General features: G+C 58.5%; 1 protein-coding gene across 1 annotated transcript; it reads left to right on the top strand.

The window, feature by feature from the left end:
• Positions 1–1871: 1871 nt before the first annotated feature.
• NXPH4 (neurexophilin 4) lies at positions 1872–23354 on the top strand. The gene is made up of 2 exons (XM_054294187.1): positions 1872–1929; positions 22587–23354. Exons 1-2 carry the CDS (start codon positions 1879–1881, stop codon positions 23352–23354), a joined length of 819 nt encoding a protein of 272 aa, XP_054150162.1. The 5' UTR covers positions 1872–1878.
• The last annotated feature ends 3139 nt before the right edge of the window (positions 23355–26493 follow it).

Raw genomic sequence — 26493 nt, 5'->3', positions numbered from 1 at the left:
GCCCCCCACCACCCCCGAGTGCCCCCCGAACCCCCCAAATGTCCCCAAACCCCCCGAGTGTCCCCAAACCCCCCGAGTGTCCCCAGCCCCGCCGATCCCCGCGATAATCACAGCGATAACAGCAATTAACGATCAATTAACGATCAATTAATGGCGGGGGGGGGCCAAAACCCCTCTTGGTGGGGGGTGTGGACCCCTGGGACCCCTCGGAGCCGGGGCAGGAGCACACGCGTGTCCGTGTGCATTCGCGTGTCCGTGTGCACACGCATGTCCATGTGCACACGCGTGTCCGTGTGCACACACGTGTCCGTGCAGGTGACACAGGTGGGGGGTGCAGGATAAGGGACCCCCCCTCCCCGGGGTGTGGCGGGGTCTGGGGGGTCCCCGCGGTGTCCCCGTCCCTTCCTGAGGAAATTTTGGGGGGGTCAAGAACCGCCGGTGTCCCCAGAGGGGTTCGGGGTCTCCGGGAAATGGGGCGGGGGTCGCAGCACCGGGAGGGTCCCGGGGGGAGCATTTGGGGGAGCAGGACGGGGGGGGCACCCCGAGGTGCTGGATCGGGGGGCAGGATGGGGTCCGGAGGATGCTGGAGAGAGGGGCAGGAGCGGGGGGTCCTGGGGGTCTCTGGGAAAGGGGGGGCAGGATCGGGGGCACCCCAAAGTGATGGAGAACGGGAGGGGGGGACCGGGGGTACATCAAGGTGATGGACAAGGGGGGGGGGCACAGCTGGGGGTACCCCCAGGTGATGAAAAAGAAGGGTGGGGGGAACCGGGGACACCCCGAGGTGAGGGAGAAGGGGGATCGGAGGCACCCCAAAGTGATGGAGAAGAGGGGGACACAGCTGGGGCTACCTCAAGGTGATGGAGAAAAGGGGGGGCAGGATCGGGGGTACCCCAAAGTGATTGAGAAGAGCTGGGGGGGACCAGGGGGACCCCGAGATGATGGAAAAGAGCTGGGAGGGCAGGACCAGGGGCACCCCAAAGTAATGGAAAAGGGGGGGGGGGCAAAACTGGAGGTGCAGGGGGGGAATTGGGGGGGGGCAGAACCGGCGACACCCCGAGGTGATGGAGAAGAGTTGGGGGGGAACTGGAGGTACCCCAAAGTGATGGAGAAGAAGGGGGGGCACAGCTGGGGGGACCTCGAGAAAAGAGGGGGCAGGATCGAGGGCACCCCGAGATAATGGGGAAGAGCTGGGGGGGACCAGGGGCACCGGGGGGTGATGAAGAAGAGCTGACGGAGGATGAGGGGTACCCCAAAATGATGGAAAAGAGCTGGGGGGGGGGGGGAACCAGGGGCACCTCAACGTGATGGAGAAGAAGGCGGGGGGCACATCTGGGGGCACCCCGAAGTGATAGAGAAGAGTTGGGGGGGCACCACGGCCACCCCGAGGTGATGGAGAAATGGGGGGGTGGGGACCAGGGGTACCCCGAGATGATGGAGAACAGCTGGGGTCGGGGGGGGGGGGGGGGTCAGAGGCACCCCGAGGTGATGAAGAAGAGGATGAGGGGGCAGGAGCAGCGACACCCCAGGATGCTGAAGGAAGCGGGGGGGGCGCACCGGGAGCACCCCGAGGTGATGGAGAAGAGGAGGGGGCGCACCCCAAAATGCGGAGGGGGGGGGTCGTGAGCACCCCGAGCTCTCCCCTCGCCCTGTCCCCGCTCTTCGCCGGAGCCTCCGCTGCTCACGGGGCCGGTTCGGGGTCCCGGAGCCGCCCCCCCCTCCCGGTTCCCCCCCCGTCCCCGCCGCCGGTCGGGATTGGCGGCGCCGCCGAGGCACCGCCCGGCCCCGCAAGTCTCCAACTTTCTTCCAGCCGCCCCTCATCATCATCACCATCATCATCACCACCAGCAGCGGGGCCGCCGGTTCTCCCGGAGCCCCGCGATGCTCCGCCGCCGCCTGCCCCTGCTCGGGCCCGGGCTGCTGCTGCTGCAGGTACCGGGGGGGCTCGGGACCACCGGGACCACCCGGGGGGTGCGCGGTTACCGGGAAATTTGGGGGGGTCGTGCATTATTGGGGGGTGCAGGAGAAATCCGGGGGGTCCTGGTGCAGGGGGGGGGGTCGTGCAGATTTTTGGGGGGGTGTCATGAATTAGGGGGGTCGTGCATTATTGGGGGGTCCGGTTTCGGGGGGGTTTCGTGCGCTGGGGGGGCTCTGACAGTCACGGAAAGAACGGAGGTTTGGGGGGTGTCATGAATTGGGGGGGTCCATGCAGCTATTGGGGGATGCAGGAGAAATCCGGGGGGTCCTGACGAAGGGGACGCCGTGCTGATTTTTGGGGGGGGTCGTGCAGATTTAGGGGTCCGGTTTTGGGGGGGTTTCGTGCATTGAGGGGGCTCTGACAATCACGAAAAGAACGGAGGTTTGGGGGGGTCATACGTGAGTTTGGGGGGGGGTCCAGCAGGCACTGATGGGGGGGGGTCTATGTGAGAGTTTTATGGGGGGCCCTGCCCCCCCCAGCCCAAGTTGTGGTGTTGGGGGGGGGGGTCCCGTGGTTGGTGAAGCCCCCCAAGATTTGTTTTCCTTTCCCCCCCCCCCCATTGCAGAGGCGCCGTCTGGCAGGTGTGGGGGGGGGGGGGGGGCAGCGAGACGGAACCGGGGGGGGGCGGCCACGGATTTGGGGGGGGGTCGGGGGGGCTTGGGGGACCCCCCTTGTCCCGCACCTGCAGCACACCTGGAATGGGAGGGAGAACAAGGGGACCCCCCCCCCCCATAGTGTTGGGGAGTGAGGGGGGGGTCTCCATGCAGGATTTGGGGGAGTCCCCATGCAGGATTTGGGGGGGTCCCCAAGCAGGGTTTGGGGGGGTCCCCAAACACGATTTCGGGGGGTCCCCAGCTGTTCTCTGCCGTGAACCCCAAAATCACCTGCGGAGGTGACGCCTCATCCCTGTCCCGTCTCCTGCACCGATTTTGGGGGGGGCTTCTCCCACCTCACCCAGAGCCCCCCCAAGCATGGGGAGGACACACGGGGGTCTGGACAGGCCTGGGGGTTTTGGGGGACCCCCCTTTTGCTGCTCGGTGGGCTGCAGCCGCAGAGACCCCCCCCAATAATGTCCTCCCAACCCCCAAAGCGTGTCCCCCCCATTGGAACCCCTCGGTGGTCAGGAGGGGGGGGGTTGGATGGAGCCCCCCCCCCCCAGGTTACCCAGAGGGAGGGAGGGAGGGGGGGTCGCGCTCATCACCCAGCGGATCTGATTTCCTGACACTCCATTTTTACTTTCTGTGTTTCATGAATAAAATCAAACGAGTCAATTCCCTCTCGGGAATTGGATGCACATCAGGGACCCCCCTCCTCCCTTTCCTTCACCCTCCTCCTCCTCCTCTCTGCGCCACCCAAGGCAAAGGCTCCTGTAACTTGTCCATCCGTCCGTCCGTCCGTCTGTCTGTGGAGTGTGGGGGCGGCTCTGCGTGACCCCCCCTCCCTCCTTTCCCCGTGTCCATCCATTGCGGAGCATCTGGCGCTGCTGGAGCTGGTTCAAGATAAATGGGTTTGTTTTGATCGAATCCGGAGCGGGGCGCTGCCCCGGCCCCCCCCTCCATCCCCTCCCTGCCCCACCCACCCACACGGGCAGCGGGGATGGGGAGGGGGCTCCGAGCTGGGGAGGGGGCACGGATGTGGTTTGGGGCATGGCGTGGGCGTGAGGGGGGCAGGAACATCCAGGGAGATGCTCTGAGCCATTTGGGGCGGGGGTCCAGAACCCCCCTGATCCATTTGGGGTGGGGGTCCAGAGCCAGCCTGACCCATTCGGGGTGAGGGTCCAGGACCCCCCTGACCCATTTGAGGTGGGGATCCAGAACCGCCCCCCCTCGCTTGCCAGGGGTCCGGGGGGTTCGGGCTCTGCCCAGCCCGGTGCCCACCGGGTGCCAGGTGGGAGCACCGGAGCCGTTGCTGCCCCTCGGCTCTGCGGGACTGTCGGGGAGAAACTTTCCTGGGGTCTTTTGGGGGTCTGGAGGGGGCTGGATTGGTGGGGGGGACCCCAGGATGTGGGGACCCCCAAGCTGTGGGACGTCAGGGTATGGGGACGCCCGGGTGTGGGACCCTGGAGTTTTGGGGACCTCCAAAGTGTGGGACCCCCGGGTGTGAGGACTCCCGAGGTGTGGGATCCCCAATGTGTGAGACCCTCGGTGTGTGGGACCCCCGAGATGTGGGGACCCTCAGGATGTGAGGAACCCCAAAGTGTGGGACCCCCAAGGTGTGAGAACCCCAGGACGTGGAGACCCTCAGGATGTGAGACCTCTGAGTTGTGGGGACCCCCAAAGTGTGGGGACCCTCAGGGTGTGAGACTCCCAAGGTGTATGAGACCCCCAGGTTGTTGGACCCTCGAGCTGTGGGACCCCCAAAGTGTGGAACCCCCGAGTTGTGGGGACCCCCAGGGTCTGAGACCCCTGAGGTGTGGGACCCCCAATATGTGAGACCCCCAGGGTGTGGGACCCCCAGGACCCTCCGCTGTGCCTCGGGGTCGTTCTCTGAGCATCCCCGGGGCTTCCTGCCGGGCCGGTGCCACCCTGGGTGCCCCTGGCACGGGGGTGACACCACCGTGGGTGCCCCTGGCATGGGGTGACCGCACCCAGGCCTGGGCAAGACTCAGCAGAAGAGGAATTGGGCAAAACTGGGTAAGATTGGGCAAAACCAGCAGGATGGAGCCGCGGGTGGGATGGCTGAGTGCCACAGCAGGAGGGGCACAGCGATGTCTGTCTGTCCGTCTATCTGTCTGTCCTTCCTCACCCCGCTCCATGCCAGGACGTGCCTTGGCCACATCCCCGTGCCTCAGTTTCCCTCCTTCCTGGCACGTTCTGCGAACACCTGAGCGTTCCTGGCAGTTTTTCCTTCCCAAATTAACCCTTTGCGGGCCAATCCGGCTGTCTGTGAACACCTGAGTGTCGCTGGCGGCTTTTCCTTCCCAAATTAACCCTTTGCAGCTTTTCCTCCCCGGATTAACCCTTTGCAGGCAAATCCTGCCGTGCGGGTGGCCCGCGATGCCAGACTCATCCACTTTGTCCCTCGCTGTCACCCCGGAGGTGCCACCTGGGTTTGTGACAGATGGTTTTGCTCTCGGGCAGCTGCTGCCAGCCCTTTCCACACAAGGACACCCCAATTCCGCCTCCCCAGCTCCTGTTTTTGGGGAGAATTCACCCGAAATTCGGGCTCAGAAGTGTGCAAGATATTTGGGGTCAGAGGAGGGAGGATTTGGAGTTTTTGTGGGGTCGGGGGTCCCTGGGGGTGCTGAGGTCCCGGTGCCTGCGGGACTGGGATGGGCTCCGTGCATCCCCCGGTACCGGATGGGCCCCGTGCACCCCCGGTACCGTTCCTGTGCCCACCGGGCCGGGATGGGCTCCGTGCATCCCCCGGCACCGGGATGGGCCCAGTGCATTCCCCAGTACCGAGATGGGCTCCGTGCATGCCCCGGTACCGAGATGGGGCCCCTGCACCACCGGTACCGTTCCTGTGCCCACCGGGCCGGGATGGGCTCCGTGCAACCCCCGGTACCGTTCCCGCAGCTCCCCGGTACCGGGATGGGCTCTGTGCATGTCCCTGTACCGGGATGAGCCCCCTGCACCCCCGGTACCGGGATGGGCTCCGTGCATCCCCCGGTACCGGGACGAGCCCCCTCCACCCCCGGTACCGTTCCCGCAGCTCCCTGGTACCGGGATGGGTTCTGTGCATGCCCCGGTACCGGGATGGGTTCTGTTCATGCCCCGGTACCGGGATGGGCTCTGTGCATGTCCCTGTACCGGGATGAGCCCCCTGCACCCCCGGTACCGGGATGGGCTCTGTGCACCCCCCGGTACCGGGATGAGCCCCCTCCACCCCCGGTACCGTCGCCGCAGCTCCCCCGGTACCGTGGCCGCCGTTGCGGCGGGTGCTGTGTGTGTGCTCAGCATGGCTGAGCTAATCTATCGCCAAACAAACACGCAGTGTTATTCCGAAAGAAGGTTTCCAAGCGACTCATTTCCCTTTTTTTAATAACTCTTCCCTCTGGTGCCCTTTGCACCCCAAGCTGGGAGATTCAATAAGGCTGGAGCCTGGAGCGTGGCTGGCGCAGCCTCGGCGAGGGGGGGGGAGCAGAGAATGGGGAAGGGGGGGGGCACCCCTGGGTGCCCCCCAGCCAAACCCACCCACCCTGCCCTCCCCGGTGCCGATCTGGTTGGCTTTTATTGCTTTTTCCTATTTTTAATTGCGATTTTTCCTCTGGGGATTGGCAGAGGTGGCCGGGATGGGGAGGGGGGGGGGGGGCAGCACAGCTGAGCCCCCACCGCTAATCACTAATCACCAATCACACCCTTGCCAATTAACACTCCCGCGTTAATGACTTCGCCCGCTCTTTCTGCATCCTCTCAAGGAGCCCCCCGCCGCCGGTGACCCCAAATTGGGGGGGGTGACACCGAGCTGAGCCCCCTCCCCAGCCCCCCCCCAGGCTGGCCCAGCTCCAGGCTCGCCGCGGTGCCTGGCTCGGCTTTGGAGGGAAATGGCCCAGGAAAGATGAAGCTTCCTGTGCCGCCGCTTGGATTGCTGCTGGAGGAATAATCACAGCCCCGTGCCCCCCCCATTCCCTCCCTCCCCTCCCTCCTTGCTTTTTTTTTAACCCTGTTGCAAAAGGAAAGTCATTGTGGAGGAACAGAGCAGGGATGGGAATCGATCCCAAATCAATCCCAAATTAATCCTAAATCAACCCCAAATCAATACCAAATAATCCATAATCAATCCCGAATCAATCCCAAATAATCCCAAATCAGTTCCAAATGAATTCTAAATGAATCCCAAATGAATCCCAAATCAACCCCAAATCAATCCCAAATCAACCCCAAATCAATCCCAAATCCATCCCGAATCAATCCCAAATCCATCCCAAATAATCCCAAACCAATTCCAAACCAATTCCAAATCAATCCCAAATCAATCCCAAAAAATCCCAAATCACTTCCTAATCAGTCCCAAATCAATCCCAAATCAATTCCAAATGAATTCCAAATCAATCCCAAATCAACCCCAAATCCATCCCGAATCCATCCCAAATCCATCCCGAATCCATCCCAAATCATGCCAAATCAACCCCAAATCATCCCAAATCAACCCCAAATCCATTCCCAATCCCCCGTGCGACCCAGGGTTGGTGTCACACCGGGGGTGACCCTCTCACTGTCCCCATTGTCCCCCCGGGGTCTGCAGCAAAACCTCACCTGGCACCTGCGAGAGGAAAACCGGGCTGAAAATCCAACCCTGGGGGGCACCAAAGGGGCACCAAGGGGGTGCCAGGGGGGTCCCAGGGGGCTTTAGGGACCGTCTGTCCCCTGCTCCTGGTGGCAGCCACCACCTGATTGGGGTCACCCTCCTTGTGACCCCCCCCAGCACTCTTGGGGGTCTCCTGGAGGGTTGTAATCAAAATCCACTGTAGGGTGAAAACGGGGCTGAATCCAGCCCTGGGGGGAACCAGGGGGTCCCAGGAGGGTCCCAGGGGGTGCCAGAGGGGTCCCAGGGGGTGCCAGGGGGTGTCAGGGGGTCCCAGGGGGTGCAGGGACATTCTGTCCCCTGCTCTTTGTGGGTCTCTTGGAGGGTTTTAATCAAAATTTATTTTGGGGACTTTGCTGGTGCCCCCCAATTCCTGAGGGCGACAGATCCCAGCTGGCACTGGGGATGCCAGGATGGCCTGCAGGTGCCACCCAGGGGACAACCTGGCATTTCCCCCCTCTCTGGTGACCTTCTCAGTGGCCCTGCCTCGTGCAGGGAGGTTGTGGGGGGGCTGGGATTGGGATTTATGATCCCTCCTGATACGATCTTATAAAATTTCCCGGGCACACTGGAAATTACATTTCCATAGCTCGGGAGCAGCGATCGCGGCGAGCGCCAGTACCTGCCACTTTTATGGCTGCATTTATTGCAATAATAAAGTGAAACGGGGAGGGAAGGGCTGGGGGGTGCCCGGGGGGGAGCAGGAGGTGGGGGATGAGCTGATGAGGGTTTGGGGTGCCCCAGATTTGGGGGGGATTCAGGTGAAGCTGCTGCCTATACGCTGGGGTACAGGGATCTTGTTCGGATGGGGGGAAACTGAGGCAGGAGCATCCTGAGGGACATCCTGGAGGTGTGGGAGTGACATGGAACCCATCCCTGCTGGCTGTTTGTCCCCACACAAAGGAGTGCGCCCCTGTCCCCCCAGTTTTGGGGGGACTGGGGTGGAACTGCTGCCTCTCTGCTGGGGTAGAGGAATCTTGTTCTGCTGCGGGGAAACTGAGGCAGGAGCATCGTGAGGGGCATCCCTGGTGCTGGAGGTGTGAGAGTGACATGAACCTGTCCCTGCTGGCTGTTTGTCCCCACACCATCCCTGTGAGCTGCCCGTGTCCCCCCAGTTTTGGGTGGACTCAGGTGAAGCTGCTGCCTCATCTGGTGAAAAGCTGCAAGAGAGGCAGATAAATCTTGTTCTGCTGCAGGGAAACTGAGGCAGGAGCATCCTGGCGGGCTTTCCTGGAGCTGGAGGTGTGGAACCCATCCCTGCTGGCTCTACTCCCTTGTACCCACACCATCCCCATGAGTTCTCTGTGTCCCCCCGATTTTGGGGGGACTGGGGTGAAGCTGCTGCCTCTGTGCTGAAAAGCTGGGGGAGAGGTGGAGAAACCTGTTCTGCTGGGGGGAAACTGAGGCAGGAGCATCCTGGGGGGCATCCCTGGTGCTGGAGATGTGGACCCTAACTGTACTCCCTTGTCCCCACACCATCCCTGTGAGCTCCCTGTGTCCCCCCGATTTTGGGGGGATTCAGGTGAAGCTGCTGCCTCTGTGCTGGGGTAGAGGAATCTTGTTCTGCTGGGGGAAACTGAGGCAGGAACATCCCTAGTGGTGGAGATGTGGGAGGGATGTGGGACCTGGCTGTTTGTCCCCACACACCATCCCTGTGAGATCCCTATGTCCCCTCGATTTTTGGGGTGCCTGGGGTGGAACCCATCCCTGCTGGCTGTTTGTCCCCACACAAAGGAGTGCAACCCTGTCCCCCCGATTTTGGGATGATTCAGGTGAAGCTGCTGCCTCTGTGCTGAAGAGCTGGGTCTGCTGGAGGGAAACTGAGCCCGGAGCATCCTGGGGGGGCATCCCTTTGCAATAAACCCCAAGTTTTATTTTATAAAACCCCAAGGAGATGTGGGAGTGACGCAGAACCCATCCCTGCTCTCTGTTTGTCCCCAACACCATCCCCATGAGCTGCTCCTGTCCCCCCGATTTTGGGGTGCCTGGGGTGAAGCTGCTGCTTCATCTGCTGAAGAGCTGGAAGAGGGTAGAGAAATCTTGTTCTAATGGAGGGAAACTGAGGCAGGAGCATCCTGAGGGTCATCCCTGGTGCTGGAGACTTGGGAGTGATGTGGGACCTGGCTGTACCCCCTTGTCCCCACACACCATCCCTGTGAGATCCCTGTGTCCCCCCGATTTTGGGGGAAATCAGGTGAAACTGCTGCCTCATCTGCTGAAGATCTGGTTCTGCTGGAGGGAAACTGAGGCAGGAGCATCCTGGGGGTCATCCCTGGTGCTGGAGATGTGGAACCCATCCCTGCTGGCTGTTTGTCCCCACACCATCCCCATGAGCTCCCTGTGTCCCCCCGATTTTGGGTGGACTCAGGTGAAACTGCTGCTTCATCTGCTGCAAGAGGGTAGAGGAATTTTGTTCTGCTGGAGGGAAACTGAGGCAGGAGCATCCTGGGGGCCATCCCTGTCACTGGAGATGTGGAACCCATCCCTGCTGGCTGTTTGTCCCCCCACCATCCCCGTGAGCTTCCCCTGTCCACACATCCTCCTCAGTGGGGTGACCATGTGGACCACCCACCCCACTGACCCCCACAAGGATCTGGGTCCCCCCAAAACCCAACCAAGGCTGTTCCAGGCCTGTTTTTCATCTCAGGGAGCTGCTGGGTGACAAACACCCACCGTCCCCATCCCTGCCACCCCCGTGTCCCCTCTCTGCTCCCCTCCCTCTCCGTTTATCTCCTGTTTTCCCATTCATTCCCTTTTCTCCTCCAGCCCAATGACTCACACAAGCCCCGAATCCTTTGCCTGCTGCCGTCTCCTCCCTTCTATTATATTTTTTTCCTTTTGCTCTTAACAGCACTTTTCCCTTTTTTTCACCCGTGGGGGGAGAAACTCGCCTTGTACATTTATTATTTTTTTTTTCCTCCCAGCTCCTACCTCACCGTGAAGCCCTTAAAAGTAATAAATAAATAAAACAACGGCTGAGGAAAAGAAAAAGGCAGGAAACGAGTGACAGGGAAAAGGAACCAAAACGAAAAAAGAAAGAAGGAGGAGGAGGGAGAGAAAAAAAAAGAAAAAAAGTCCTGCTCGGGCTATGAAATATTTATTAGCCAGCGCGTGCCGAGCCCGTTAATAAAGCTGCAACATTTGCATATTTTTTTTTTATTTCTGTCAGTGAGGAGAGAGGTGAATATTTGGGGGGTGAGGGCGCAGCTGATCCAGAGCTGATTGCTCCCTGGCACCCTGAGGGTTCTGGGTCTGCTCCAGGTGACACCAGGGCTTGGGAACATTGGTGTCACCGGGAGTGGGATGCCAGCATGGGGCTGGAAGGACCCTGTGGTGTGTTTGGGGGGTTTTGGTGGATTTGGTGAGTTTGGTGGATTTGGTGGATTTGGTGGATTTGGTGGATTAGGTTGGATTTGGTGGATTTGGTGGGTTTGGTTGGGTTTTAGTTGGATTTTGGTGAATTTGGTGGGTTTGGAGGATTTGGGTGGGTTTGGAGGATTTGACGAAATTGGTGGATTTCGTGGGTTTGGTGAACTTGGTGATTTTGGTTGGGTTTGGTTGGATTTGGTTGGGTTTCGTTGGGTTTGGTTGGATTTGGTTGGGTTTCGTTGGGTTTGGTGGGTTTGGTTGGACTTGGTGGATTTGGTGGATTTAGTTGGATTTGGTGAATTTTGTGGGTTTGGTGGGTTCGGTTGGATTTGGTGAATTTGGAGGGTTTGGTTGGGTATCATGGATTAGGTGGATTTAGTTTGGTTTGGTGATTTTGATGAATTAGGTGGATTTGGCTGAGCTCATACAGACTCTCCTCTGGCTGAGGAGCTGCTGGTGCCAGATTCACCTGTCCCGATGCCGGAGCGCCCATACCAGTGCTGGGGTGCCCTTGTCAGTGCTGGGGATGCCCATCCCAATATTGGGGTACCCCTTCTTTGTGCTGGGGGTGCCCATTCTGGCGCTGGGATGCCCATCCTAGTGTTTGGGGTGCCCATCCCGGTGTTGGAGGTGCCCATCCCGGTGTTGAGGTGCCCATCTCAATGTTGAGGTGCCCCTTCCCAGTGCTGGGGGTGCCCTGGCCAATATTGGGGTGCTGGGGTTGCCTATTCTGGTGTTAGGGGTGCCCATCTTGGTGTTTGGGGTGCCCATCCCAATGTTGAAGTTGCCTGTTCTGGTGTTTGGGGTGCCCTGGTCAATGTTGGCATATCCCTTCTCTGTGTGTGTCACCATATGCGTGTCACCATGTGCATGTCACTGTATGTGTGTCACCATGTGTGTGTCCTCTTCTGTGTGTCACCATGTGTGTGTCACCACGCATGTCACTGCGTGTGTGTCACTGCTTGTGTGTCACTGTGCATGTGTGTGTCGCCATGTGTATGTCACCACGTGTGTGTCACCGCGTGTGTCACCGCGTGTGTCACTGTGTGTCACCATATGTGTGTCACCACAGGTATGTCACCACGTGCATGTCACTGTATGTGTGTCACCATGTGTATGTCCTCTTCTGTGTGTCACCATGTGTGTGTCACCGTGTGTGTGTCACCACGTGTGTGTCACCGCGTGTGTCACTGTGTGCATGTCACTGTGTGTCACCATATGTGTGTCACCACATGTATGTCACTGTGTGTGTCACTGTGTGTGTGTCACTGTGCATGCATGTGTCACCATGTGTATGTCACCACGTGTGTGTCACCACGTGTGTCACTGCGTGCATGTCACTGTGTGTCACCATGTGTGTGTCACCACATGTATGTCACCATGTGCATGTCACTCTATGTGTGTCACCGTGTGTGTCCTCTTCTGTGTGTCACCGTGTGTGTCACCACGCTTGTGCACACACAGCTGCTCTCAGGGCCCTGCAGGACATGCACAGGTGCCCATGCACCCCCACCCGCTCTTGCAGCACTGCATGCATTCCACAGCACCCGCTGCCATCCGCCGCATGGCCCGGGCACACACTTGGCCTGGGCACACCCCTGTGCCACCCATGGGCACACACACACCCAGACCCTCGGGAACAGCCACCCTGCAGCCCTCGGTGCTCCCTCTGTAGGACTGTCAGGGGCGGGATGGTCAGGACAGACGGACACGAGAGATCTCTGAAACCAGGGCGTGGAACCTGGGGTTTATTGCAAAGGGCCAAGTGCAGGGAGCTGCTGGGAGCTGCCAGGCACAGCTGGAGCAGGAGTGAGAGGAGAGAGGGGGAGAGAGGATGAGAGGCTGAGAGCAATAACGGAGTAAAAAGGTAAGAGAGTGAAAGGGTAAGAGCGTAAGATTCCCGTTCCAATACAATAAATCTTCTTTTTTGTGTTGAAAATTCTGATTCTCACTAACCAATCTAGTACAAGATACAAATCCTACAGCATTTCCATCCAGCCTATAGGGATCATTACATTCCCATACTGTGCTACATTTTAAACCCTAAAATCTCCTCTTTGGGCCCCTTCTGCCAAGCCTAAAAACTCCTCTTTGGAAACCCTAAAAACTCCTCTTTGGAGTAGTTTTAAACCCTAAAAACTCCTCTTTGGAAACTCTGAAAACTACTCCATATTCTCAAAATCTCTTGCCAGACAATCATATTTATAAGTCTTTCCTGTTCCATCTCCCCCATCATCTTCACCTGTCTGCCCATCCTGGCTCACCTAAACTTGCTTTCATTTCCATCTTGCTTAGAGTTTCCATATTCTCAAAATCAGTCATATTTATAAGACTTTCCTGTTCCATCTTCCCCATCATCCTCACCTGTCTGTGTGTCTGTCTGGGTGTCTATCTGTCTGTGACCCCCCTGGCTGCTTTCATTTCAATCTCACTTACATAATTTCCATAATCTCACCATCCTTTTCCAGACAATCATGTTTACAAGTCTTTCCCTTTCCATCTCCCCCATCATCCTCACCTGTCTGTCTGTGTGTCTGTCTGTCTGTCTGTCTGTGATCCCCCTGGTTGCTTTCATTTCAATCTCACTTATATAATTTCCATAATCTCACAAATCTTTCCCCAGACAATCATGTTTACAAGTCCTTCCCGTTCCATCTCCCGCACCATCCTCACCCTGCCGGCCACGCCTGGGCTCTCCGGGCGGCTCCCGCAGCCCCGCGGAGCCGCAGCGGCAGCGCCGGGAGATGAATGGGAGCTGTCACAGGCACCTTGTTTGCCGCTAACCTTTGGAAATGCCACGGCGCCCCCGGGCCGAGGCTGCCGGGGGGAGCGGCCCCGCCGGGATTGTCGCTCTGCGCCTCCAATTAATCTCCCGGTGCTAACGAAGGAGCCGGGTGACAGGGAGGGGATGAGCCCGAGGCCGTGGGGAGAGAGGGGGAACCACGAGGAGGGAGAGGGGGAGGATGACAGTGGGTGGGGATAGGAGGGGACAGGGATGGGGACAGGGTGGGGACGGGGAGAAAGGGGATGGGACAGGGTGATGGTAATGGGGACATGATGATGGTAATGATGGGGACAGGGATAGGGACAGGATGGGGACAGGGGATGGGGACGGCTGGGAGAGGGATGGGGACAGGGTGGGGACAGGGATAGGGACAGGGATAGGGACAGGATGGGGACAGGGTGGTGGTAATAATGGGGACAGGGTAGGGACAGAAACAGGCTGGTGGTATTATGGGGACAGGGTGATGGTAATAATGGGGACATGATGGTGGCAATAATGGAGACAGGGATGGGGACAGGATGGGGACAGGGATGGGGATAGGGTGAGAAAGGGGATGGGGACAGGATGGGGACAGCGTGGTGGTCATAATGGGGACAGGGTGGGAAAGGGAATGGGGACAGAATAGGAAAGGAGATGGGGACAGGGTGGGGACAAGATGGCAATAGGGATGGGGACAGGCTGGTGGTAATAGTGAGGACAGGCTGGTGTTATTAATGGGGGCAATGTAGTGGTAATAATGGGGACAGGGTGGTGTTATTAATGGGGACAGGGTGGCAGTAGGCATGGGGACAGGGATGGGGACAGGATGGGAAAGGGGATGGGGACAGGGATAGGGACAGGGTGGGGACAGGAGGGGAAAGAGTATGAGGACAAGAGGGGAACAGGATGGGGACAGGATGGCAGGAGGGATGGGACAGGGGATGGGGACAGGATAGGAACAGGGTGGTGGTCATAATGGGGACAGGGCGGTGGTGGGGACAGGAACAGAGTGGCAGTATTAATGGGGACAGGATCGGAAAGGGGATGGGGACAGGCTGGAGGTAGCATTTGGGACAGGGTGGTAGCAATAATGGGGACAAGGTGGTGGTAGGGACAGGAACAAATTGGTGATATTAATAGGGACAGCCTTGTGGTATTAATGGGGACAGGATGGAAAAGGGGATGGGGACAGGGATGGGGACAGGATGGTGGTAGGGACAGGAAGAGACTGGTGGCATTAATGGGGACAGAGTGGGAAAGGGGATGGGAATGCAGATGGGGACAGGGACAGGGTGGGAAAGGGGATGGGGACAGGATGGGGACAGGGTGGTGGCATTAATGGGGACAGGATGGTGTTATAAATGAGGGCAATGTGGTATTATTAATGGGGACAGGATGGGAAAAGGGATGGGGATGGGTGGGGACAGAGTGGCAGGAGGGATGGGGACAGGGTGGTCGTATTAATGGGGACAGGGTGGTGGCAATAATGGAGACAACATGGTGATAGGGATGGGGACAGGGTGGTGGTATTAATAGGGACAAAGCAGTGATAATAATGGGGACAGGATGGTGGCATTAATGGGGACAGGCTGATGGTATGAATGGGAACAGGATGGTGTTAAAGACAGAAAGAGGCTGACGGTGGGCATGGAGACAGACTGGCCATGGGGACAGTCACAGGCTGGCTGTAGGAATGGAAACAGGTTGGCAGCAGAGCTGGGGACAAGCCTGGCACAGGGACAGGTGTTGGTGGCAATGAGGCCTTGGCTGGGGCTGTCGTGGTGCTCTGCTCCCCCCAGTGCTGCTGGGGCTGCTCTGCCATCACTCCCAGCCCCTCTCTCGGGTGCTGGAGCTCATCCCAACCCATCCAAGCCCCCTGAACCCCCCTTTGCTGCTCCCCTCCCCTCCACCAAGGTGACCGAGGCTCTCGGGGGAGCAGCTGACGGCGCCCGGCCCCGGCAGCAAATGGGATGTGAGTGGCCATCAGCGCCGGGCCTGACAAACCAAATTGATGCCGAAGGCACCGAGAGCCTTCCCCGGTCCCTGTGCAGCCGCCTCCGGCCCTTCCCGCAGCCCTGCCCGCTCCGGGGGCGCCACGCGGGGCCTGCGGACACACGGGGGGTGGAGAGCAGCTAAAGCACGGAACGATGCTGGGGGATGAGGATGAGGATTAGGATGGGGTGAGGAGGGAGGTGAGGATGGAAATGAGGGTGAGAATGAGGAGGGGGGCAAGGAGACGGGTGAGGATGAGGAGAGGATGAAAATGAGAATGAGGATGAGGATGAGGAGGGGGGTGAGGAGGGGAGTGAGGATGAAGATGAGGGTGAGAATGAGGAGGGGGGCAAGGAGGTGGGTGAGGATGAGGATGAGGTTGAGGAGGGGGTGAGGATGAGGATGAGGATGAGGATGAGGATGAGGATGAGGATGAGGATGAGGAGGGGGTGAGGAGGGGGGTGAGGATGAGCAGGGGGGTGAGGAGGAGATGAGGATGAGGACGGCAATGAGGAGGGGAGGTGAGGATGAAGATGAGGAGGGGGTGAGGACGAGGATGAGGAGGAGGATGAGGATGAGCAGGGAGTGAAGATGAGGAGGGGAGCGAGGATGAGGATGAGGATGAGGATGAGGATGAGGATGAGGATGAGGATTAGGATGAGGATGAGCAGGGGGTGACGATGAGGATGGGGGTGAGGATGAGGATGGCAGTGAAGATGAAGATGAGGGGGAGAGGATGAGGATGAGGATGAGGATGAGCAGGGGGTGAGGATGAGGAGGGGGATGAGGATGAGGATGAGAATGAGAATGAGGATGAGGAGGGCGGGTGAGGAAGGGAGCTGTGTAAATGCAGCCGTGCGTGTGACAGTGAAAAACAACATCTCAGGTAACCTGTGCGGCAGCAGAGCCGCTCACTGGCCAACGCTGAGAACAGAGCGGGAGGGGGGCGGCATTGAGACCCCCCAAAGCATGTCCAGGAGGGCACCGAGACCCCCCCCAAGGCGTGTCCAGGGGCACCGAGACCCCCCCGAGGCGTGTCCAGGAGGTTTAGGGACACTGGGGACAGGGATGGGGACAGGGTAATGGTAATAACGGAGACAGGATGGGCAAGGGGATGTGTCCAGGAGTTTCAGGGCCACTGAGACCCCCCCGAGGTGTGTCCAGGAGGTTTAGAGCACTGGGGACAGGGTGGGGACAGCGATGGGGACAGGGAGGGAAAGGGGATGGCGACAGGGATGGGGACAGCGATGGGAACAGGATGATGGTAATAACGGGGACAGGATGGGAAAGGGGATGTGCATAGGAGGGCACTGAGACCCCCCCCAAGCCATGTCCAGGAGGTTCAGGGGAACTGAGAACCCCCCCCCAAGATGTGTCCAGGCAGTTCTGGGGCACTGGGGACAGGGTGGGAGAGGGGATGGGGACAGGATGGGGACAGGGTGATGCTAATAACGGGGACAGGATGGGAAAGGGGATGTGTCCAGGCGGTTCAGGAGCACTGAGACCCCCCCAAGGCGTGTCCAGGAGGTTCAGGAGCACGTCCACCCCCCGACAGGAGGCACCGAGCAGGAACGCGAACATGAATATTTAACGCGAGGTGTTCCGCACCTGCCCTGAATGCCGACAGGGGGGTGACCTTGGCTCCCCCAAACCTCCCCGTCCCCGCTCCCCCCGCCCGCTCCGAGCCCCCCCGGCCCAGCAGGGCTCGGCGGGGGCTGCGGGGGTCCCCCCGCGCTGCCGGTGCCGCGATCGATCGCTCCGGGCTGCAGCGCTGCTCTGCAATTCCCTTTCATCCCCCGGCAGCTCCTGCGCAGGGGTTGGGGGGATTGGGGGGGTGCCAGGCTGGCCCCGAGACCGCGGGGGTTTGGGCACCTCTGTTCCTGCGGGGATGGGGGGGGGGGGTTTGGTCTGTCTGTGCCCCCCCAGCCCCTGGATCTGTCGCACAACGAGTGTCTGTCTGTCCGTCTGTCCCTCTCTGCTCCACTGCCTACCCATCCCTGTCCCATCCCTGTCCCTCCCTGTCCCATTCCTGTCCCATTCCTGTCCCTTCCTGCCCTTCCCTGTCCCTCCCTGTCCCTTCCCGTCCCCTCCCTGTCCTTCCCTGTCCCCTCTAGTCCCTCCCTGTCCCTCCCTTCCCTTCCCTGTCCCATTCCTGTCCCGTTCCTGTCCCGTTCCTGTCCCGACCCTGTCCCCTTCTGTCCCTTCCCTGCCATTCCCATCACAGCCTCTTCCAACCCAATCCCATCACGCCGCACAGGGGGGACTGGAAAAGGGAAACTGAGGCAGGGGAGGAAGGGCAGAGGCACCTGCGGCACTGCCGGGGACCGGCCTTGGCTGCCAGCCCTGGCTGAGATGGAAATTCAGAGCTCAGAAACTTCCAGAAACCCTTCCCGGAGGTGGGGGCTCAGCAGGATGAGCTGGGAACCCCAGATTTGGGGGGCTCGCAGTGGGGTGTGAGGGGTCCCAGCCCCGATGGGTGCAGAGATGGGGTGCAGACCCCACCCCTCTCAGCTTGGGGGGTTCCCCCTCTCGCTCTCCCCTCGTTATCATCTCCCCATCGCGGTCCTGCCCCTCCCTCTCCGGCTGGCTGAGGGCGCCCGGCTTTGAAGCTGCGTTGAAAAATAGATAAGGGAGAGGCAGAGCCGAGCCGGGAGAGAGCCGGGGGGAGCGGGGGGATGGCCGGGATGGGGGTGTGGGGATGGAGCTGAGCTGCGGCTCGGCAGCACCCCCCGAGGGGCTGAGACACCCCAAATGGGCTGGGAGACCCCAAAGGAGCTGAGAGACCCCAAATGGGCTGAGACACCCCAAAGGGGCTGAGAGACCCCAAGGGGGCTGAGAGACCCCAAGGGGGCTGAGAGACCCCAAATGGGCTGAAAGACCCCAAATGGGCTGGGAGACCCCAAATGGGCTGGGAGACCCCAAAGGGGCTGAAAGACCCCAAGGGGCTGGGAGACCCCAAATGGGCTGAGAGATCCCAAAGGGGCTGAGAGACCCCAAATGGGCTGAGAGACCCCAAATGGGCTGGGACACCCCAAAGGGGCTGAGAGACCCCAAATGGGCTGGGAGACCCCAAATGGGCTGAAAGACCCCCCAAAAGGGCTGAAAGACCCCAAATGGGCTGAAAGACCCCAAATCCCCTTCCCACGGACGTGATGCCAGGGTTCCTCTCTCAGGGCAGGTTTAGGAGCTCAGCCTGGCACAGATCTGGGGACGCAGGAATGCTCTGCACCATCCCCTGCCCCCCCCCCCCCCCCCCCGATGGGCTGAGAGACCCCAAATGGGCTGAGAGACCCCAAATCCCCTTCCCACGGACGTGGCGGGGCTGTGATGCAGCACAAGCAGAGCAGATTTAGGAGCTCAGCCTGGCACAGCCAGAGCAGATTTAGAGGTTCAGCCTGGCACAGTTTGGTGGGCGGGGGGGGGGGGGGTCCCAGGGATGCTCTGCAGCACCCCCCGAGGGGTTGAAACACCCCAAAAGGGCTGAAAGACCCCAAATCCCCTTCCCACGGACATGATGCCACGGTTCCTCTCTCAGAGCAGATTTAGGGGCTCAACCTGGCACAGATCTGGGGGTGCAGCGATGGAGGCTGAGCTGCAGCTCCGCACCACCCCAAATGGGCTGAAAGACCCCAAATCCCCTTCCCAGGGACGTGGTGGGGCTGCATGTCCTGCTCAGGGTTCCTCTCTCAGAGCAGATTTAGAGGCTCAGCCTGGCACAATCAGAGCAGATTTAGGAGCCCATCCTGGCACAGCCAGAGCAGATTTGGGAGCCCATCCTGGCACAGCCAGAGCAGATTTGGGAGCCCATCCTGGCACAACCAGAGCAGATTTAGAGGCTCAGTCTGGCACAACCAGAGCAGATTTAGGAGCCCATCCTGGCACAGCCAGAGCAGATTTAGGAGCCCATCCTGGCACAACCAGAGCAGATTTAGAGGCTCAGCCTGGCACAATCAGAGCAGATTTAGGAGCCCATCCTGGCACAACCAGAGCAGATTTAGGAGCCCATCCTGGCACAGCCAGAGCAGGTTTAAGGGCTCAGCCTGGCACAACCAGAGCAGATTTAGGAGCCCATCCTGGCACAACCAGAGCAGATTTAGGAGCCCATCCTGGCACAGCCAGAGCAGGTTTAAGGGCTCAGCCTGGCACAACCAGAGCAGATTTGGGAGCCCATCCTGGCACAGCCAGAGCAGGTTTAAGGGCTCAGCCTGACACAGCCAGAGCAGATTTAGGAACCCTGGCACAGCTTGGGGGGGGTCCCAGGGATGGGTCAGATGGAGCCTCTTCACTCTTAATTCTTCTCCAAGGAAAAATCCACTCTAACGAAGGGAATTTAGGGCAATTGAAAGAAGGTGCAAGCTCCTTTGAAAAAATAAAATAATCTCTGTTTTAGAGGCGTCCTCCTCCTCCTTTAAAAAAGAAAATAATCTTTATTGTAGATCCTTTAAAAATAAAATAATCTCGAATAAAATAATTTCTTTTATAAATTATTTTATTTTATAAAATTAATATTTTATTATATTCTTTTATTATATTTATTTTGATTCTATTTTTTAAAATTAATATCAAAATTAATCTTTCATTTCATAAAATTTAAAAAATTATTTTAGAGCCATCCTGCTCCTCCTTTAAAAAATCAAATTATTTCTTTTATAAATTAATATTTTTATTTTATAAAATCAATATTTTTATTATATAATTTTATTTTATTTTTATATAATCTTTATTTATTTATTTATAATATATTTATTTTATTCTATTATATTTTAAATTATATTTTAATATATTTTTAATATTTATATATTATATATTTTATTATATTTAAATGGATATTAAAATTAATATTTTATTTTATAAAATCTATATTTTATTATATAATTTGTATTATATTTATTTCGATGATATTTTAAAATTTGTATTAAATTAATATTTTATTTTATAAAAAATTATATTTTTATTATATAATTTCTATTATATTTATTTTGATGATATTTTAAAAATTAATATTAAAATTAATATTTTATTTTATAAAATAAAAAAATATTTTAGAGCCATGATGCCAGCATCACCCCCAGCAATGTCAGGAGCCATTCCGTGATCATACCTCGATTTTCCAGCCCCTCCAGCCCCTCCAGCTGGTGCCCGTGCCCATCTCCCCCTCCCCGCTCCCCCTGCGGGGCTCCAGGTGACCCCGAGCAGCTCCGGGTGACAGTGATTGACGAGCCCGGGGCTGCCGCGGCAGCTGGCAGGGCACGAGGGCACGGCGGGCACCCCGCGAGGATGAGGAGGGGGCACCGGGGTGAGGGACAGGGGTGGGGGCCCGGGCTGGGGCTGGCAGCTGGATCTGAGCGCTGGTGGCAGTGCCAGGGACAGGGGAGGGGATGGTGCGGTGCCAGCCCAGCTGGTGCAGGAGGGAGAGGATGAGCAGGGAGGAGGAAGGAGGGTGAGGAGGGAGGAGGAAGGAGGGTGAGGAGGGGGGCTCTAGGTAGAAGGATGAGGAGGGTGCAGACAGAGGGATGAGGAGGGGGCTGTATGCAGGAGAATGAGGAGGGTGCAGGAAGGAGGATGAGGAGGGTGAAGGCCCCTGATGAGGAGGTAAGAGGTGGGAGAGGAGGAGGAGGGAGAAGGAGGAAGGAGGATGAGGAGGGTGAAGGCCCCTGATGAGGAGGTAAGAGGTGGGAGAGGAGGAGGAAGGAGAAGGAGGAAGGAGGATGAGGAGGGTGCAGGAAAGAGGATGAGCACGGTGCATGCAGGAGGATGAGCAGGGTTCAGGCAGGAGGATGAGGAGGGTGCAGGTGGGAGGAAGAGGATGGGGGCACGAGGGCACGGCGGGCACCCCGCGAGGATGAGGAGAGGGCACCGAGCTGGGGCAGGCAGCTGGATCTGAGCGCTGGTGGCAGTGCCAGGGACAGGGGGGGAACTCGGAGATGGAGCCTCTGGTCCCAGCCCAGCTGGTGCAGGGGGGGAGGATGAGGAGGGAGGAGGTGGGAGAGGATGAGGAGGCTGCAGGAAGGAGGGTGAGGAGGGGGCTGTAGGTAGGAGGATGAAGAGGGTGCAGGCAGGAGGATGAGGAGGGTTCAGGTGGGAGGAAGAGGAGGGAGAAGTAGGTAAGAGGATGGAGAGGATGCAGGGGATGAGGAGGGAGGGGGTGGGAGAGGATGAGGAGGGTGCAGACAGAGGGGTGAGGAGGGTTCAGGTGAGACGATGAGGATGGAGAAGTAGGTAAGAGGATGAGGAGGGGTAGGCAGAGGCATGAGGAAGGGGCTGTCGGTAGGAGGATAAGGAGGGTTCAGGTGAGAGGAAGAGGAGGGAGGAGTAGGTAGGAGGATGAGGAGGGTGCAGGAAGGAGGAGGAGGAGGGTGCAGGAGAGAGGATGAGGATGGAAGAGAGGAAGGAGGAGGAGAAGGGAGAGTAGGGAGAGGACAAGGAGGATGCAGGAAGGAGGATGAGGAGGGTGCAGGCAGAGGGATGAGGAAGGGGCTGTAGGTAGGAGGATGAGGAGGGTTCAGGTAGGAGGATGAGGAGGGAGGAGCAGGTAGAGGATGAGGAGGGTGCAGCAGAGTGACGAGGAGGGTTCAGGTGGGAGGATGAGGAAGGTGCAGGCAGGAGATGAGGAGGGTGCAGACAGAGGGATGAGGAAGGGGCTGTGGGTAGGAGGATGAGGAGGGTGCGTGCAGGAGGATGAGGAAGGTGGAGGCAGAAGGATCAGGAGGGTTCAGGTGGGAGGAAGAGGAGGGAGGAGCAGGTAGAGGAGAGGAAGGTGCTGTATGCAGGAGGATGAGGAGGGTGCAGGAGAGGATGAGGAGGGTGCAGGAGAGGATGAGGAGGATGAGGCAGAGTGACGAGGAAGGCGCTGCAGGTAGGAGGATGAGGAGGGTTCAGACAGAAGGACGAGGAAGGGGCTGTAGGCAGAAGATGAGGAAGGAGGAGCAGGTGGAGGATGAGGAGGGCGCAGGCAGAGGGATGAGCAGGGTGTGTGCAGGAGGATGAGGAGGGTTCAGGTGGGAGGATGAGGAGGGTGCAGGCAGAGGGATGAGCAGGGTGCGTGCAGGAGGATGAGGAGGGTTCAGGTGGGAGGATGAGGAGGGTGCAGGAAGGACGATGAGGAGGGGGCTGTAGGTAGGAGGATGAGCAGGGTGCATGCAGGAGGATGAGGAGGGAGAAGCAGGGAGAGGATGAGGAGGGCACAGGCAGAGTGAGGAAGGCCACCAGCACATCTCACGCCCTCTCCCCTCTCCCCAGACCGTGTGTGCCGGCGGCCACCTCCCCAAAGCCCTGGGCTACCTGGAGATGGGCACCTCAGCCCTCCTCAAGGACGTGCCCTACGGCGCCCTGAACCCCCCAGCGCTCAACCCCGGGCACCTGATCCCGGCAGAGCCCCCCAGGGTGGGCACGGGGGTCCCGGCTGGCACCTCCCACAGCCCCTGGCACTGGCAGAAGAACCAAACATCCCTGGAAGCCCCGAACCCCCGCGCCCACCGCAAGCCCAGCCTCAAATCCAGCCGCGCCAAGAAGATTTTCGGCTGGGGCGATTTCTACTTCAACATCAAAACGCTCAAGTTCAGCCTCCTGGTGACGGGCAAGATCGTCGACCACATCAACGGCACCTTCAGCGTTTACTTCAGACACAACTCCTCCAGCCTGGGCAACGTCTCCGTCAGCATCGTGCCGCCCTCCAAGGCCGTGGGCTTCGAGGTGGTGGTGCCAGCCCTGCCAGGGCCGGCTCTGCGTGCCCAGCAGAGCACCCTGCCCGAGGGGCGCCCGGCCAAGGCGCTCAACTGCCACGTGGAGTACGAGAAAACCAACAGGGCCAGGAAGAACAAGCCGTGCCTCTACGATCCCTCCAAGGTTTGCTTCACCGAGCACACGCAGAGCCACGCGGCCTGGCTCTGCTCCAAGCCCTTCAAGGTCATCTGCATCTTCATCTCCTTCCTCAGCATCGACTACAAGCTGGTGCAGAAGGTCTGTCCCGACTACAACTTCCAGCAGGATAACCCCTATTTTGGCTGATGGCATCAGGGCAGGAGGGGTTTTGGTGGCGCTTTGGTGTCACTTCAGGGTCCCTGTCACACCCACAGGAGCCTCCTCTTCATCACTCTAACCTTCAAGGTCATCTGCATCCTCATCTCCTTCCTTGACTACAAGCTGGTGCAGAAGGTCTGTCCCGACTACAACCAAAATCCTTCTTTTGGTTGATGGCAGTGGGGCAGTGGATTTGGTAGCAATTGGGGGTCTCCTCTTCATCACGGCGACCTTCAAGGTCTTCTGTGTCTTCATCTCCTTCCTCAGCATCAATGCTGCAGAAGGTCTGTCCCGACTACAACTTCCAGCAGGAAAACCCCTATTTTGGCTGATGGCAGCGGGACAGACGGGGTTTGGGGTTCCCTGTCACCCCCACAGGAGCCTCCTCTCCTCCTCTTCATCACTGTGACCTTCAGGGTCATCTGCATCTTCATCTCCTTCCTCAGCATCAATTACAAGCTGGTGCAGAAGGTCTGTCCTGACTAAAACTTCCAGCAGGAAAATCCTTATTTTGGCTGATGGCAGTGGGGCAGGGTTTTGGTGGCACCCACAGGAGCCTTTTCTCCTCCTCTTCATCACTGTGACCTTCAAGGTCTTCTGCATCTTCATCTTCCTCAGCATCGATGGTGCAGAAGGTCTGTCCTGACTACAACTTCCAGCAGGAAAATCCCAATTTTGGTTGATGGCAGCGGGAACAGGGCCGGATTTGGTGGCACCCACAGGAGCCTCCTCTTCACCACTGTGACCTTCAGGGTCATCGGCATCTTCATCTCCTTCCTCAGCATCGATTACAAGCTGGTGCAGAAGGTCTGTCCCAACTACAACTTCCAGCAGGAAAACTCCCATTTTCAGCAAGAAAATCCCAATTTTGGCTGATGGCAGCAGGACAGGGGGGGTTTGGTGGCACTTTGGTGGCACTTGGCACCTCGTCACCCCCACTGCAGCCTCCTCTTCATCACTCCAAGCCCTTCAAGGCCATCTGCATCTTCATCTCCTTCCTCAGCATCGACTACAAGCTGGTGCAGAAGGTTACAACTTCCAGCAAGAAAATCCCTATTTTGGCTGACGGCAGCGGGGCAGGGGGGTTTGGTGGCATTTGGGGGTCCCTGTCACCCCCTCTGCAGCCTCCTCTTCATCACTCCATGCTGGGTTGTGGGACAGTTGGTGCTGGGGGTCCTGGACCCCACCCAAAGCTGTTCCATCATTGGGGCTCAGTTGGGGCCGGGGTTTGTGGGGTCCACCCAGAAATGACATCCCAGCCCTGCAGCACAATGGGGTACAGGCAGTTCTGGGGGTCCCACCCACCCACTGGGACCCCATAATTGGGGTACACCTGTTTTGGGGGTCCCCCATTGAGACCCCAGCACTGCAGCCCCCTATTCTAGGGTACACCTTTTTTTTTGGGTCCCCTCCAATCCTGAGACCCCCATCCCTGGCGTACATCTGTTTTTGGGGGGCCCCTCCATCCCCTGAGACCCCATAATTGGGGTACACCTGTTCTGGGGGTCCCCTGTTGAGACCCATCATTGGGGTACATCTGCTTTTGGAGATCCCCCATTGACACCCATCACTGCAGCCCCCCATTCTGGGGTACACCTTTTTTTGGGGGTCCCTTCCACCCCAGAGACCCCATCATTGGGGTACACCTGCTCTGAGGGTCCCCATTGAGCCCCCATCCCTGGGGTACACCTTTTTTGGGGGGTCCCCTCCACCCCTGAGACCCCATCATTGGGGTACACCTTGTTTTGGGGTCCCCCATTGAAACCTATCATTGGGGTACATCTGTTTTTGGGGATCCTCCATTGAGACCCCAGCACTGCAGCCCCCTGTTCTGGGGTACCCCTTGTTTTGGGGGTCTCTTCCACCCCAGAGACCCCATAATTGGGGTGCACATTTTTTTGGGGTCCCCCATTGAGACCCCATCATTGGGGTACACCTTGTTTTGGGGTCCCCTCTATGCCCGGAGATCCCATAATTGGGATACACTTGTTTTTGGGGATCCCCCATTGAGACCCCATCACTGCAGCCCCACATACCTGGGGTACCCCTGTTCTGGGGGTCCTCTCCATCCCTTGAGACCCCATAATTGGGGTACAGGCAGTTCTGGGGGTCCCCTCCACTTCCTGAGACCCATCACTGCAGCCCCCCATTCTGGGGTACACCTTTTTTTGGGGGGGGCCCCTTCCACCCCCTTAAACCCCATAATAGGGGTACGCCTGTCCTGGAGGTCCCACCCACTCACTGAGACCCCATCAGTGCAGCCCCCTATTCTGGGGTACACCTCTTTTTGGGGGTCCCCTCCATCCCCTGAGACCCATAACTAGTGTACAGCCAGTTCTGGGGGTCCTCACTGAGACCCCAGCACTGCACCCCCCCCATCATTGGGGTACATCTGATTTTGGGGGTCCCCCATTGAGACCCCTCCACCTCCTGAGACCCCATCATTGGGGTACATCTGTTCTGGGGGTCACCCATTGAGACCCCAGCACTGCAGCCCCTCATTCTGGGGTACCCCCGTTTTTGAGGTCCCCCACCCCAGAGACCCCATCATTGGGGTACACCTTGTTTTGGGGTCCCCCATTGAGACCTATCATTGGGGTACAACTGGTTTCGGGGATCCTCCATTGAGACCCCAGCACTGCAGCCCCCTGTTCTGGGGTACACCTTGTTTTGGGGGTCTCTTCCACCCCAGAGACCCCACCATTGGAGTACACATTTTTTTTGGGGTCCCCCATTGAGACCCCATCATTGGGGTACACCTGTTTTTGGGGGTCCCAGCCCCTTCCCCCACCGACACCCCATCATTGCAACACTGGGAATCCCGGACCCCCAAAACCCCTTGAGACCCCTCCCTTCACCCCCCAAAACCCCTTGAGACCCCCCCCAAAACCCCCCAAAACTCCACCTCTGCCCCCCCCCTCATTGGGTACAACTGGTGCTGGGGGTCCCGACCCCCCCCCCCCCCAAACCACTGAGACCCCTCCCCACCCATCGAGACCCCCCCAAATGCAGCTGGGGGGATCCCCCCATGCTTGGGGGGCACTGGGGGGCGATGCCAGCTTTGGGGGGGCACAGGGGGGGCACATGTGGGTGCTTTTGGGGGGGGGTCTCAGTCCTTGTGCCCCCT

The sequence above is a fragment of the Melozone crissalis genome, unplaced genomic scaffold, assembly GCF_028551555.1.
Source record: "Melozone crissalis strain CALT ecotype California unplaced genomic scaffold, PUWL_Pcris_2 ptg000222l_1, whole genome shotgun sequence".
NCBI lineage: Eukaryota > Metazoa > Chordata > Aves > Passeriformes > Passerellidae > Melozone > Melozone crissalis.
This window is presented reverse-complemented; position numbering and strand designations above follow the sequence as displayed.